The 14,693-nt window shown below is 57.3% G+C and overlaps 1 protein-coding gene across 1 annotated transcript in view; it reads left to right on the top strand.

The window, feature by feature from the left end:
- Positions 1-9,407, top strand: part of DHX35 (DEAH-box helicase 35) — a 73,423-nt gene extending 64,016 nt beyond the window's left edge. Inside the window, exons 18-22 of the mRNA XM_056121601.1 lie at positions 252-381; positions 3,415-3,496; positions 5,538-5,609; positions 6,351-6,462; positions 8,801-9,407. Of these exons, the coding sequence (XP_055977576.1) occupies positions 252-381; positions 3,415-3,496; positions 5,538-5,609; positions 6,351-6,462; positions 8,801-8,845 (441 nt within the window). The 3' untranslated portion in view covers positions 8,846-9,407. The remainder of the gene's footprint in view (positions 1-251; positions 382-3,414; positions 3,497-5,537; positions 5,610-6,350; positions 6,463-8,800) is intronic.
- Positions 9,408-14,693: the final 5,286 nt, after the last annotated feature.

Genomic DNA, 14,693 nt, shown 5'->3' with positions numbered 1-14,693 from the left:
AGGAATAATTCCTGAGTGCAGAGCCAGGAGTGACCCCTGAGCATCGCTGGGTGTGACCCAAAAGGCAAAAATAAATAAATATATAAATAAATAGAAAGGGCTCCATCACGGGTGACGCTGTTTGTGCAGGGTATGAGTGGGGCGCAGCGGGGGCTGGCGAGGGGTGCTGCTGGGGGGTGCACAGGGCCCCAGGAGGAGGGCAGTGGAGGGGAGCAGCTGCCTCAGCCTCCCCCTGCCTGGGTCTCCCGTAGCACAACAAGAGCTCGCAGTGGTGCCAGGAGCATTTCTTGAATTACAAGGGTCTTGTGAGAGCTGCAACCGTGCGGGAACAACTGAAGAAGCTTCTCATCAAGTTCCAAGTGCCCAGGAACTCCAGCGAAGGTGAGTCTTCGCTTGGCTCTGCCAGTTGCCCCCTCGGCGTCACCTGCCCGGGTGAAAGCTGCCTGGGGAAGGAGCCGTGTTGCCCGCTCCCCCCCTCCCCTCTGCGCGTGTGTGCGCGCGCGCCCACACACACACACACACACACACACACACACATGGACATCGCTTTTCTTTCCAAGGGCTGTTCTTCCTTTATCAAAATACCTTAAAAATAGCGGACAGCCCCTGGCAACACTTAGGCACGGTTGACATCTGCCTTGCACCTGGTGTCACACATTGCCCATGTAGGATTTGGCAGAGACAGTCGCTTCAGGTGGTTGCTGTTCATGTATGAATCACACGTAGTTTTGGAGCCAGCTGTTGGCGAAGCAGGGCTGTGTTAGCTCTCCGTGGCCAGCCTGACAGGCGGAAGGGATGAGTCTGCATCAGTCCTGGGCTCTTGCCGGCAGCGCTGATGTCCAGGGCCTGAAAACATACGGGGACTCGTGCCTGCGCTTCTCGCGCTGCCTCTCACCCGGCTCCTGCTCGGGAGGCATTGGGGGACCAGCCTTTGCAGCTGTAGGGTCCACGGGCTCACATCCTCCAGGGCAGGTGACGCCAGTCCTGGATTCCGCTGTTGTCCTTTGAGTCCTGTCCTGTGCCCAGTGCCGCTGCGCCTTGGCTCGACTCCGAGTATCTGGCAGGCCAGCCCGTGCCCCAAGTGTCACCACGTGTGGCTTCGCTTCATGCTCCAGGTTGACGCGGCTGTTCTGTCCGTTTCATACACAAGATGGCAGCTCAGAGGCACAGGGTAACTTGCTGCAAGTCACCCAATGCCAGTGTGGTACGGTCAGAGCTGGGACTCGGGCAGCTTCATGCCAGGGTCTTAGTTTGCCTTCTCACGCACAACAAGCGATCAGAGGCAGATGAAGACGGAGTCTCACTCCTGGTGCGCGGGTGATGGGAGTGGCTTTAGTTTTAGACTAATCAGAGGGTGATGTTCTCTTGGAGGTTAAAGGAGTAGACTTCTTGACCGTGGGGCCCAAGCACAATGCCGATGTGGAGGGAGGGACTGCGGGAGGCTGAGAGGCGGCGGGTCTGGCCCCGAGGTGCCCAGCAGGCCGCAAAGGGTGGCCAAGTCCAGTGGACATGGCAGACGGGGCGAGTGAGCTGGGAGGGCTGGAGACAAGTGCTCGGAATGGAGCTCCTGTGAGAGCTCAGGGCTGCGTATGTTCATGGTAGCTCAAACCCACGCCGTCACTGACGGAAACAGGAAACTTCCCAGGGATGCTGATGGGACAGCGGTGACCTTGCAGCCATAATGCTTTTCCTTCTGCATCTGTCCTGCTTCTCCCCGGTTTTCACATCTCCTCACGCAGAAGAAAAGTGTGGATCCCTCCGATGAGAGAAGTGTAGCACTAAGAAATAAGATTCTGCCAGGCAGGGCTGGATTTTGGAGCATCACAGCTGTTGCAGTAGCTTGCGCTTCTCCTCCCCACACACCAGTTTTCACCCCTGCGGAAGGGAAAGTGTGTCCATCAGATACACGTTCTGTTCCGCATGGAGATTCCCAGCGGGCACTTGGAGAGAAGGGGTTGGACCTGGCATCTGATTGTGGTTAGGAGCGCAGGTTTGTGATTCATCTATTTGTGCCCGGGAATAGGAGGGAGAAAACCATGGAGGTGCAATGAAATACAGACAGATTTAAAGCTAGGTGATTAAAAAAAAATAGCAAATAGTGAAAATATTTTTAGCAGCATGAGAGAACAACTTAAAAAGCTGTACTACGGAATGAGTTCAAGTAATGCTTTAAGAAAATGCACTAGTTTCCAAGTAGATACACGGGCAAAAGAGTAGGCTAGAAAATTCGCCCAAAAAGAAATTAGGTGGTAATCAAACAAATGTGCAATAAGAGATGAGATTCCTTTTGGCCAACACATTGCTGCTAAGAAAGCAGTGGTGGGGCTAGAGAGAGCGTGCAGGGATTTAAGCGCTGTCCTGTTTGTGCCTGGCCAACCGCGGTTCCACATAGGGTCCCCCAAACACCACTGGGAGTGATCCCCGGGCACAGATCACTACCGCCCCCAAACAACAACAACCAAAACCCAAGAATGCAACATAACTGACATTCTCACATATATAGTTGGCGGCCTTAACTTTTATACTCTTTTGGCCCTTATTCACATATTCTATGTCTTTGGGTCTTCATAATGTAGTCATTTGAAAGACACCATTGTTTCATGCACCACCAACAAAGAGAAAAGATTGCTAGTTTTAATTGTAAAGTTTCTTTATTTTGTTTAATTTTGGTTTGTGGGGGGCCACACCTGGCAATGCTCAGGGCTTATTCCTGGCTCTGTACTCAGGGATCATCCTGGCGGCCCTCGGGGGAACCAGAGGGAAGCTGTGGATTGGACCCGGGTCAGCTGCCTGTAAGGCAAGTGCCTGACCCCACTATACTCCCGCTCCGGCCCCTTCAGTGAGTTTTCAGTATTTTTAAAAAGTGAGTCTTGAATTAATGAAATAATTTCGTGCATTAATTTCAACACTCTATGGTAGAAATCTGTATCTGGGAGGCTGTTGATTCTGGAAAATGTTTATGATAGCATTCGAAGCACCAATCAGAATGGAATGGTTGCAGATGTCAAAGCCTCACGCGCTGCAGCTTCTTACCACAGAAATCATTTTGGGGTGCTGCGTCCCCGCTTAACGTCTTCAAGAGGCACCGGAATTCCCACAGGATGCTCTCCTGACATCCCTGCCCAGACTGGCACAGATCTTAGGGTCCAGGCAGTACCCAGCATCTGTCTGGTCATCTGGGTCTTAGCAAGGACGAAGGAGTCCCAGGGTAGTAGTGGAATAGCCCAGAGTGTTTCCATCAGAGGCAGAGGAGGAGCTACTGGGGCCTGGGGGTGAGGGGGTGACCACCATTGGATGGTGCCAGTGAGCAGGGGCCCAGGGCATGAGGGCTCACAGCTGCCTGGGTCCTGTGTGTATTGACACAGCCCAGGTCAAGAGGAGACTGGTCCTCTTTCTGCTTATGGCCCCGTGCAGGTGACCCGGATCCTGTCCTGAGGTGCATCGTGGCGGGATTCTTTGCCAACGCGGCGAGGTTTCATTCTACAGGAGCTTACAGGTAACTTGATGCTGTCAGAAATCTTAATGGGTCTGGGGGCTGGAGCAGTAGCACAGCAGGTAGGGCATTTGCCTTGCACGCAGCCAACCCGGGTTTGATTCCCAGCTTCCCATATGGTCCCCTGAATACCGCCAGGGGTAATTCCTGAGTGCAGAGCCAGGAGTAACCCCTGTGCATCACCAGGTGTAACTCGCCCCTCCCCCCCAAAGAAAAGAAAGAAATGGGCCTGAACTCTAGAGAAAGTTGATGTGCTGGGATTGCCAGGAAATGAAATGAAACTGTTACTCTTCATGCTTTCTTCTGAAAATTGCTTGAGGTGGTTAGTCTATGGATGTAAGCAAGATACTTTCATGGACACGTGCCTCAATTATATAGCACATCCACGTGCTACAGAATGGGGTGACGGACTGGAACGATAGCACAGCGGGTAGGGTGTTTGCCTTGCATGCGGCTGACCTGGGTTCAATTCCCGGCATCCCTTATGGTCCCCTGAGCACGCAGGAGTAATTCCTGAGTGCAGAGCCAGGAGTAACCCCTGTGCTTTGCTGTGTGTGACCCAAAAAGCCAAAAAAAAAAGGGGTGACAGTGGCAGGCCTGGAGACCGAGGGCATTCGAGCTTCTAGGATCAGAAGGTGATGGTACAAGGGAAGTGACTCGCACCCCTGCGTGAGTCTTTGAGCCCCCCGATCTGCAGGACCAGAGTCATACCGCTCACGGATACCTGGGGGCCACGTGTGGTCTCTTTGGATCTTGTCGTCTTTCCCTCAGGTTCTGACTCGCCCCTTGGCCCACAGTGGCCACTGGTTTCCTTGGGCTGTTTCCTAGGCATAGAAACCACGGCCAGCCCAGCGAAACCCTCTGCCACTAACCCTTGTAATAAAGGAAAAGAAAAGCCAAACATGGCTGGGCCTTCCTCTCTCCTCATGGAAGCCTTCCAGTTCTTTGGATAGCTACGTGAGCCTTCGTTCTGTCTCAGCTCACTCCGGCCTTGCGGTTTCCCTGGGATCTTTGAAGTAGAGAGATCGTACGTGTCCGCCCTTGGCGAGGGAGCAGCCAGGGACTTTCTTCCCAGCTCTTTGGATTTCCTGTGTCTGCGATCTCTTGTCTCGCATTCTCCCTCCTCAGAAGCGTTCCTGGCCTGTCCCTGATGGTCCTTGTCCTAGTCTGATCATGGCCTCATTAACAAGTCCAGAATTGTGCGGAGCTTTTAAACTTTTCGGCCCTCGGGTCGAGGGGTCTCCTACCCAGTACCGCTGCGGCTGACTGATCCTAAGAAGCATTTACAGCTACCCCTAGTGTGTCCTAGTGTGGCTCCCGCCGGGCTCCGTCACCTGTCACAGCATGATTCTGTGGCTCCCCCATGGCGCTCCCCCCTTCCCGCAGATTGCTGCCCATGTCTGAGGCAGCCCCGGAGGCCTGTGGTCTCCCCTAGTGAGCGCCCCGTGGTGTTTCTGTGTAGTGACCCCTGATCTCCTCGAGAACCTTCCTGAGGGAGTCTGGCCGTCAAACATCATCTCATCGGTGTCCTCACCATTGCAGCCAGTGCCCATGTGTCCACATGCATGTTAGGAGGGCCTAGATTGCCTCTCTGCCAGGGCCCAGGTGTCCACCAAACATGCCCACAAAACACTCATCTGGACGGCGCCTCCCCGTGGTCGGATAGCCCCGGGGTGGGTGTGGGGGGCTGCAGGCCTCGGGGCAGGTGATCGAGCTGATGCCCCAGCTGAGTGGAGGTCGGAAATGCTCTCTTAGAGAAATAGGGGGGTCGTCCGAGAGCGAGCCCCCCTCCCCCGCCACCCTGCTTCCCCCCGCCCCGTGCTCACCATTCCCGCCCCGAGAGCCTTTCTCTTGACTGTTCCTCTTGGTCTGAGGCAGTAACGCGTGTCATTTCTGTACCTCGGGAAACATCTCAGGGGGACCGTGCCTGCGGGAGAGCCATGTTGTGCGGCCACAGGGGTCGATCTTGGTCTCCAAGGGGGCTGGGGGGGGCATGTGGTCCCCATGCACGGGGGTCAGTGACGTCGTCCCTCTGTTCCCCAAGGACCATCCGTGACGACCACGAGCTCCACATCCACCCGGCCTCCGTCCTCTACGCCGAGAAGCCCCCTCGCTGGTAAGCCCCCTCGTTCCCGTCCTCACCTGTGTGACACCGAGTCACTCAGCACCCTCAGTCACGTTAGCCCCCTGCCCCTCAGTTCTCTGCTCACCCTCGCCTTGGCCGCCATGCAGCAAACGCTCGGCTGCCCCCCCAGCTGCCTGTTGCCGGCCGGGCTGACACATAGAGCACTGAGCGCCTTGGGGGACAAGGGCTTTGACGGAAGGGGCTGACCTTGTGGGGGGTGGCCTTGCTCCAGACGGGGACCCCCAAGTGTGGGAGGGAGGACTCTGACAAGACTCCGGCACTGCTTACCAAGGTGGGGTGCGGCTGAGTTGAGGGGACACACAGACGCCTTTTTGGTTTTGTTTCTTTTTTGTTCCATTCCTGGCAGTAACCAGGAACTACTCTTAGCTCAGTGCTCGCGGGGTGGGGGTGGGGGGGTTTCTCCTGCAGCTCTGGGAGGACTGGGAAGTGCCAGGATCAGGATTACTCTCCTCCGTGCCGTGTGCCTGCTGCAGCCTTTTGAGTTTTTTCTCCGGCTCCCTGCGTGGCATTTTGGTAGATTACATGTATGTCTATTCAGTTTGATAATTTAGAAAAGATAGGGCGTGTATTTTGTCTTTTCAAAAAGTCCCCCTCTCCCTGATCATTGGTGACGGTGAGTGTTTTTTCATGAGCCCGTTAGCCCTCGGCGGAGTCCCTGGGGAGAGACTCCTGCACCGACAGGAGCGTAGCTCAGGCTTCTTTCCCCTGCAGGGTCATCTACAACGAAGTCATACAGACCTCCAAGTACTACATGAGGGACGTGACCGCCATCGAGTCGGCGTGGCTGTTGGAGCTGGCGCCACACTTCTACCAGCAGGGAACGGTAGGAGCGAACGCGGTCTGGCCCCTAAGTGGTCTGTTTCCTGCTCCTCCATGTTCCCTGCAGTACACGTGTATCCTCCAATTGAACACCCTAGCTTTGCCCCCGTCCAGTGTGCATCGGGGGGCAGACCATCGCGCACCCCCACCCCCCCGTGTGAGGGCGCTGTGTTGTTCATTGGCAGTTGGCGTTTTCACCACGTGCCACCCATGGACTGACGTGGTGCTCTGCCCGCAGTACGTGTTCCTGGTGAGCACAGAGCACTGAGGACTGAGTCCCCCTGACACAGAGCCAACACAGAGTGCGTGGTTGGCCCTCCAACCCCCCTGCTCTTGCAGACTGGCCCCCCAGCACTTCTGCTCTGTGGCCGGCGCAGGAGGAAGGCACCTACGCGCTCCCCTCATGCAGCCCGGCAGGTGCTGGCGCCCTAATACCCGCTTTCCTGCAAAGCAGCTCTCCTTGCAGGCCTGCGGGAGGGGCCCGGGGAGTGAGCAGAGGCAGTTTCCTCTTGTTCATGTTTATGAAAACTGCCCTGCTTATTGCAAAACAAACAAAAACAGAAACATTCACAAGAACCCAAACTCTGCCCTGCACGTCCCAGCTGTCTCTGCAGCCCTGGGTGCTGTGCGCTCTCTTCCTCCCTCTCTTCCTCCCTTTCTCTCCCTCTCTCTCCCTGTTTCTCTCTCTTCCTCCTTCTCTCTCCCTTCTCTCTCCCTCTCTCCTCTCTCCTGTCTCTCTCCCTCTCTGTGTCTCTTTCTCCCCCTCTCTCTCTCCTTCTCTCTCTCCTTCTCTCTCTCCCCCTCTCTCCTCTCTCTCTCTTTGTCTCTCTCTGTGTCTTTATGTCTCTATCTCTCTGTCTGTCTGTCTGTCTCTCTCTCTCCCCCTCTCTTCCCGCTCTCTGCCTCTCCCTCTCTTTCCGACTCTTCTGTCCGGGCACGGCAGTGGTCTCTTCAGCTCTTCTCCATGCTCAGGCCTGGAGTCCTGGCACCCAGCTCGCCTGGACTGCATCTCTCTCTGCTGGCCCTGGGCTTGGGATCAGTGGCCTCCAGGGTTTTGTGCCACTCACTTGCCCTGAGCGAAGCCCATCCCCTGCACCTTCATCCTGCAGCCGGGGCTCTGCAGGCCCAGAGCTGGGCTGGCAGTGTTGGCCCCGTGGTTCACGGTGACCCTGGACTTGGGCTTCCTCGTCCTCCTGGCTGCCAGGTTCCGTCTGCCCGCACGCCATGCCCGCCACCGTCCACCTGGGACCGTGGGCGTGTGTGTCCCACTGGCAGCATCCTAGAGCGCCTTCTTCCCCTTCCCCACTCAGCCCAGTCAGGGTGAACTGAGTGCAGGGGGGGTCACGCTCAGAAACCAAGAGAACCTTCTGGAAGAGGCACGTGAGAAGGGGAGAGGTTGGCGTGGTTGTCGGGCGCCGTTGAGGGCAGGGACTGACATGGGGTCCTGGACGCTTCGGACTCAGAACAGCGCCGAAACTGTCATTTCCCTTCCTCAGCCCCAAGCGACAGTTTCTTCGGCCAGGCTCCGAGGTGCAGGAGCCAAGAACAGGGTCCGAGGGCTCGGCTGGCACGCTCAGCTTCACTCTGCCCCCCCCCCCCCGCCGGGGAGGCGAGGGTCCTGTGCTCCTCCCCAGGGCTGCCGTCAGCTTGCCCGAAGAGTGGGAGGGTCCCGGGGCCTTGGGCCCCTCCTGCCTCCGTTCCGGTCCCTGTGGAACTTTCCATGGCCGCACTCCCTCTCCGGCTCAGCTGTGTTGATACTCAGCATTCTTCCCTGAGAGGACACCAAAAATGGTCCCTCTGGCACCGTGACATCATCTCCCTCTTCCCAGCCAGGACTGGGGGTGGCGGGCCTCGGTTGCCGGGGTCATGCGAGGGCACACGCAGGGACAGTGCAGGCCTGACCCCAAAGAGCCTGGGGTCACACGAGGAGATGGGCAGGTATGGACAGTGCAGGCCTGACCCTGAGGAGCCCAGGTCACGTGAGGGGACGAGCAGGGACTTGTTGCCTGTGGACGCTCCCCGAGCCCATCCCCTGAGCCCTTCTGGCCTTGGTGCTGTCCTGTGGGCTGAGTCCTTAGGGGCCAGTACCAAGTGTCGGTTGCTTGACCTTCCCCCCCCAGACCCCTCCCTGCAGGCCTGTCAGTCACTTGACCTTTGACCTCCCCCCACCCCTCCCTGTAAGCGTGTCTGTCACTTGACCTTTTTCCCCCAGACCCCTCCCTGCAGGCTCGCTTCGGAAGGGGTTTGGGGTGGGGCCCGATGTCAGCTCTCGCCAGTGGAGGAACTGTGTGGAAACCTGCCGATCTGCTCACCCCGTCACCATGTTCTCTCTTCTCTCGCAGCACCTGTCCCTGAAAGCGAAAAGGGCCAAACTCCAGGACCAGTGAGCAAAGCCTGACCAACGGCTGTGGGGGCCACCCGACCACCCATCTGCTTCCCAGGACTCCTTCCCACCCTTCGCTCCCGCCCACCGCGCTGGGGTCCTGGAAGGCGCGTGCATGTCCGGCCAGGCGGGGCGGGGGCCGTCCGCTGCTCAGCCGCTCGCCCATCCCCCCATGCCTCTCTGCGGCCCGGCTCTGTGGGCAGCGACGAGAGACCCATCGCGGACACTGTGCCAGGCTGGGGGCAGGGCTGGCCCAACTGGCGGGGCTGGCCGAGTGACCCCAAGGGTCGGTGGCAGGTGGGAACACGCATGTGCCCACCGCGACCCAGACCCCGGAACCCCCCAGCCTTTCCCCGCTGCCCACATCACTGTTTCGTGGGCCTTGGTGACCCCCGCCGGGGCCCTGTTCTTCATTAGCAATAAGGAGTTTTCTATCCCACAAGTGGCTTCCTCTCCACAGCGGGACCAAGCTCCGACGCTACCAGCTGAGCGCCGGGGTGGCCCCCAGCTCCTACCGCAGCCCCCCCTGGGGGGGTGGCCCGCGCAGCGCAGAGGCCCAGCGCTTCTGCAGCCGGCGAACATGACTCGTGACCCCTTTTCTGTGTGTGTGTCTGCTGGGGTACTGGTGGCCCCCGGGGCGCCCCTTCCAGCGGGCTCTGGGCTCAGGGCTGCCCCTCAGCCGCCACCCCCACCCCCACCCCTGCATCTTTGCTGAGATGATGTTTGCATTCCAACCCTGACTGGTGCAGGCTCCCCCACCCCCCTCCCCGGTTCCAAGTGATGTTTATTTTAAAACCACATAGCTTGAACATTTATTTTTCTACTGATTTGTTTGGACACGCCACTTTTGGCGCCAAACGGGCCCGTCATTTTTAATTTATGTTTTATAAAACTTGTAAATAATAGTGGCAACTTGTTGATAATAGAAAGCCTTTGTACCAGAAGTAAATACGCTCCCTCCCACCCTTGGTCTCACCTTCATGTTTGCAGGGGGTCTGGGGAGGGCCTGACCTCGGGAGCCCGATCCTGTGGCCGACGGCAGCTTTCAGGGCCACCTGGACTCCGGAAACCTCGCACAGCAAGTCCAAGGATGGCAGCAGGACCTTGGTAGCACCAAATGCCACCAAGGGTGGTGCCTGCCCTTACTGGGGTCTTTCTGCAGAGGGCAGACATGCCTATTTCTTCAAGTAGCCTCTCTTCCTTCCTTCCTTCCTTCCTTCCTTCCTTCCTTCCTTCCTTCCTTTCCCTCTCTCCCTCCCTCCTTTCTTTCTTTCTTTCTTTCTTTCTTTCTTTCTTTCTTTCTTTCTTTACTTCTTTCCTTCTGACCTTGTTAGCACCAAATGCCACCAAGGGTGGTGCCTGCCCTTACTGGGGTCTTTCTGCAGAGAGAAGACATGCTTATTTCTTCAAGTAGCCTCTCTCTTTCTCTCTTTCTTTCTCTCTCTCTCTTTTTTTTTTTTTTTTTTTTTTTTTTGCGTTTTGGGTCACACCCGGCGATGCACAGGGGTTACTCCTGGCTCTGAACTCGGGAGTCACTCCTGGTGGTGCTCAGGGACCATATGGGATGCTGGGAATTGAACCCGGGTCAGCTGTGTGCAAGGCAAACACCCTACCCGCTGTGCTATCACTCCAGTCCCTCCCTCCCTCCCTCCCTCCCTCCCTCCCTCCCTCCCTCCCTTCCTTTCCTTCCTTCCTTCCTTCCTTCTTTCTTTCCTTTGTTCTTCTTCCTTCCCTTCCTTTTCCTTCCCCTCCCTCCCTCCCTCCCTCCCTCCCTCCTTCCTTCCTTCCTTCCCTTCCTGCCTTCCTTCTCTTTCTTTCCTTCCTTTCCCTCCCTTTCTTCCTTTTTTCTTTTCCTTTCCTTTCTTTTCTTTTCTTTTCTTTTCTTTCTTTTCCCTTTTTTTCCCTTTTCCCAGGAATGGGACCTAGACTGCAGGTACACAAGGCAAGCGCTCTACCCCCGAGCCATAGTCCTAACGCAGAACTACTTAGATTTAAAGCCTATGATTGGGTCCAAAGCTGATCCTACTAAGCTGCTGTTGGGGTGGAGGGAGGAAAAGGTAGCGGAGTCTGCACTGTAGGGACTGAGCGGGAGTTCCCACGGGGCCTCCAACCCCGGGGAGGGGACACGCCCCACCGAGGGTGCCTGGGAAAGCCAGCCCCCAGCCCCTGAGCTCTGCCCTGGGCACACTGTGGCCCAGCGTGAACAGAGAGTGTCTGTGGTCAGATCTGCAGCTGGGAGTCCCGATGGGGCTGGGAGCAGGCTCGTGACCCAAGGTCACCTGGCCCAGCCTGGCCACGCACTGACACCTCTGTCCAGAGGAGTTCTGCTGTGAGTCTCCCTGGCTCCCTATGGGCTTCTCACTGCATGGCCTGTGCCTACACCCCCTGGTGTCCTGGGTGCCATCCTGTCCCCAGCACGTCAGCCCTGTCTTCTCTCTGCTGCCCATGGCAGGGCCCCGTGCTTAGCTTCTGGTGAACCATCTTCTGGGCCCGCAGCTGGGATATGGGTCCTGGGACCTCGTGCGGGAGTGACCGGGTCCCATGCTCGGTAGAGCCACCCCTGAGCCCAGGAGTCATTATGTTTTTGGCTTTTGTGTGTGTGTGTGTGTGTGTGTGTGTGTGTGTGTATGTGTTGGGGGATGCTGGGCCTTGTGTGTATGTGCCAAGCAGCTGCTCCTCAGCGGGGCTCCATCCCCACTGTGTCAGCCCCAGCCTGGTGGCCTGGGGACCGGGGTCATGGAGATAGAATGAAGCGCCGAGGCCTGAGCCAGGAGGGAGGTCAGGAGGCCCCCTGGCATGAGGGGCAAGCGCTGAGCTGGTTCCTGCACAGGTTGTGCCCTGCCACGGGCCCGCACCACCCACATCCCCACGCTCCGGCCAGCAGGCTCCGACAGGCTGTGCCCCCTACCCCCTTATCACCTGTCCTGACTCCCCTCTATGAAGGGGAACGTGGACTACAGCATGAGCTGCGAGCTTCAGCCTGTTTGACCAAGAAGACCAAGCGCCTCACACCAGCCTCCAGGGAAAGAGAGCCGGATGGGAGGGTGTCAGGTGCCCACCACACCCCACCTTCAGGACCTTTGCTTTTGCTTATTCAAGGCATCTGACCAGCTTGTCTGTGTCCCTGTGGAGGCCACGGGGCTGGCTGCTCCCCAGGGTCTGTCTGGGTCACGGTCATCCAGATTCCCAGATTGGATGCGGCCCCTGCGAGTCCCTCGTGCCAGGCAGCACCCCGAGGGGGTTATGTCCACCATCCACAGGGACCACTGTCCGCCTTTCTGCTGCGGGCACACGGCTTCTGGAGCGTTCACCAAAGATAAAGAGCACAGGACAGGGGCTGGAGCAATAGCACAGCTGGTAGGGTGTTTGCCTTGCATGTGGCCGACCGGGGTTCGATTCCCAGCATCCCTTATGGTCCTCCAAGCACCGCCAGGAGCGATTCCTGAGTGCATGAGCCAGGAGTAACCCCTGGGCATTGCTGGGTGTGACCCAAAAAGCAAAAAAAAAAAAAAAAAAAAAATCAAAGGACAAGGGGTGGACCCTCAGGTGCCTCCATGACCTTTGCCCTTGGGGCACAGGTGTCCAAGGTTCAAGGATGGAAGCCCACCTTTAACCTGTGTGGTCAACGTGGTGTCTGGTCTCTCCCCAAGAGGCTGGGACTCGGTCTGTGAGGCGACGCGCACTTGGGGAGGGGCCTCCGGGGCGCCTTTTGTGTCTGCGTGCTGCCTCTGGAGAGTGGTTCCCCATGGACTGGGCTCGGCCACTTGGGGACAGAGCGAAGGGGGTCCCGGAAGCCCAGGGGCTCGGGGGGTCGGGCAACTTTCCAGTTCCAGATTCAGCCGCTCAGCTCTCGGGACTGTGCCGGGCCCGGAGGAACCCAGGTGGAGGCAAAGCTACGTCTGAGTTTTGCCCACACATGGGGCCTCTGTCAAGGCCAGACCTGGTCCTGGGCCTCCCACCTCTCCTGTGGGGGCCCCAGAGGGGCTTTTCACCCCTCTGAAGGGCGGGAGTAACGCTCACAGCACCTGGGGACATGTCAGTGGCCTTGTGGCTGGCTGTCACCTGCGGGAGGACCTGGCACTGCAGCCCTGTCCTTAGAGGCAGGCAACCCTTTCTCTGGGAATCTTGACTTATAAGTGAGCTAATTTTGGGTCTGAGAGAGTAAAGGGCGTCAGATATTTGCCTTGTATCGACCAGTTTGCATCTCTGGCACAAAATACGATCCCCCAAGCACTGCGGGGAACCACTCCCGAGCACAGAGTAGGGAGAGCCACTGAGCACCCGGGGTCATGAGTGTGGCCCTAATGTTGTCCCATCTCCACCTCATGCACTCATTAAAAAACGCTGATTTACAAAGTTGTTCACTGTACAATTGTTTCAAGCATTGAGTGTGCCATCACCACAACCGTGACCTTCCCTCCACCAATATTCCCAGTTTCCTTCCCATCTCCAAACTGCCTTCCTTAGGTGCATAACGAATTTACTTTTTATTGCCTATTCCAAACAAATTTTTAAGAAATATCATGCACTTGGGGCCGGAGTGATAGAACAGCGGATAGGGCCTTTGCCTTGCATGTGGCCGACCTGGTTTTGATGCCTGGCTTCCCATGTGGTCCCCCAAGCACGCCAGTAGTAATTCCTGAGTGCAGAGCCAGGAGTAACCCCTGAGCATTGCTGGTTTGCGCTCTCTCTCTCTCTCTCTCTCTCTCTCTCTCTCTCTCTGTCTCTGTCTCTCGCATCCCGCCCCCCATGACCGCCCCAACCAAGTCTCAGACATCTGAGTCCCAGCTTCCCCCTGTCCATAGTTGGGACAACCAAGTCCCAGCTTCCCCCCATCCATAGTTGCCCCCTAGACCTCCACCTCTCCCAACCTCAGGAATCAGAATGCAATTCTCTGTCGCCGTGGATGAGCTTTGTCTTTTTTAGAATTTTCTATATATGGGTTATGGGTTATTTATAGAAAATTAATACACTCGTCCCCATCCGGATAAGACCTGGGTTTCAGGCTGTCTTTCAGCCTGCTGAGATAAAGCTTCCGGCTTCCCCTCCGTTGCCTTGTCTGTAAACCGAGGGTAAGAGCTTGTGCCCAGACACCAGTATGGGAGCTGGGCCTGCTATGGCCTTAAGGTGCTGGCCAGGGCCGCTCAGTGACCCCGCCTCTTCTGCACAGCTCATTGGGCCTGCAGCTCCCTGCATGCCCCTTAAGTGAGACACAGAAGCACCACAGGAAAGGATTTGATGCAGTTGCATGGGCCCCCAGCTGTCCAGAGTAGCCAGCCCCTGAGAAGAGGAGTCGGCCAACCAGGCCAAGATAGGCCATCTTGGGCCTGGACATCTGGGGACAGGTGTGTGAGGCTGCGGGCCAGCCTGTGGGGTGGTGCCAGCGGGGGCAGACCCACTCGGGGGAACAGGACAGCCCCAGAGTCTCCATGCTTAGATCCAGACCTGCAGGCATCAAACACTGGTCAGAGAACAGCCAACAGTCGGTGCCCATTGGTCGTCTCCTGCGTACTGGGCACTGGGAGCGCGACAGGAAGACAGTGAAATCCCTCACCCTCTGCTCTGGCTTTGCACCCCTTCTTTCCCAGTGGTGTGCAGTATCCTGATCATGACTCCTGATGGTGAGTTTGAGCCCCTGAAGTCCTGCCCATTTGCAGGTTCAGGCTGCGAGGCAGTGGGACTGTGCTGCCCTCTGCTGGCCACCTTGAGACAGCGACTCCCCAAACGGGCCATTGAGGCCGAGAGGATGCAGGCGGCATTGCTTTTGGCCCAATGTTTCTCGTAAACTTGGAGGGGCAGGAACAGTGCCAAGACTATATCCCTGTGCGCTGACCCCCTTGTGATCCTGGGAG

This window comes from Sorex fumeus, unplaced genomic scaffold (assembly GCF_029834395.1).
Source record: "Sorex fumeus unplaced genomic scaffold, SorFum_2.1 ptg000044l, whole genome shotgun sequence".
Lineage (NCBI taxonomy): Eukaryota > Metazoa > Chordata > Mammalia > Eulipotyphla > Soricidae > Sorex > Sorex fumeus.
Note: the sequence above shows the minus strand (reverse complement) of the source record. Positions and strands in the feature narration are given on the sequence as shown.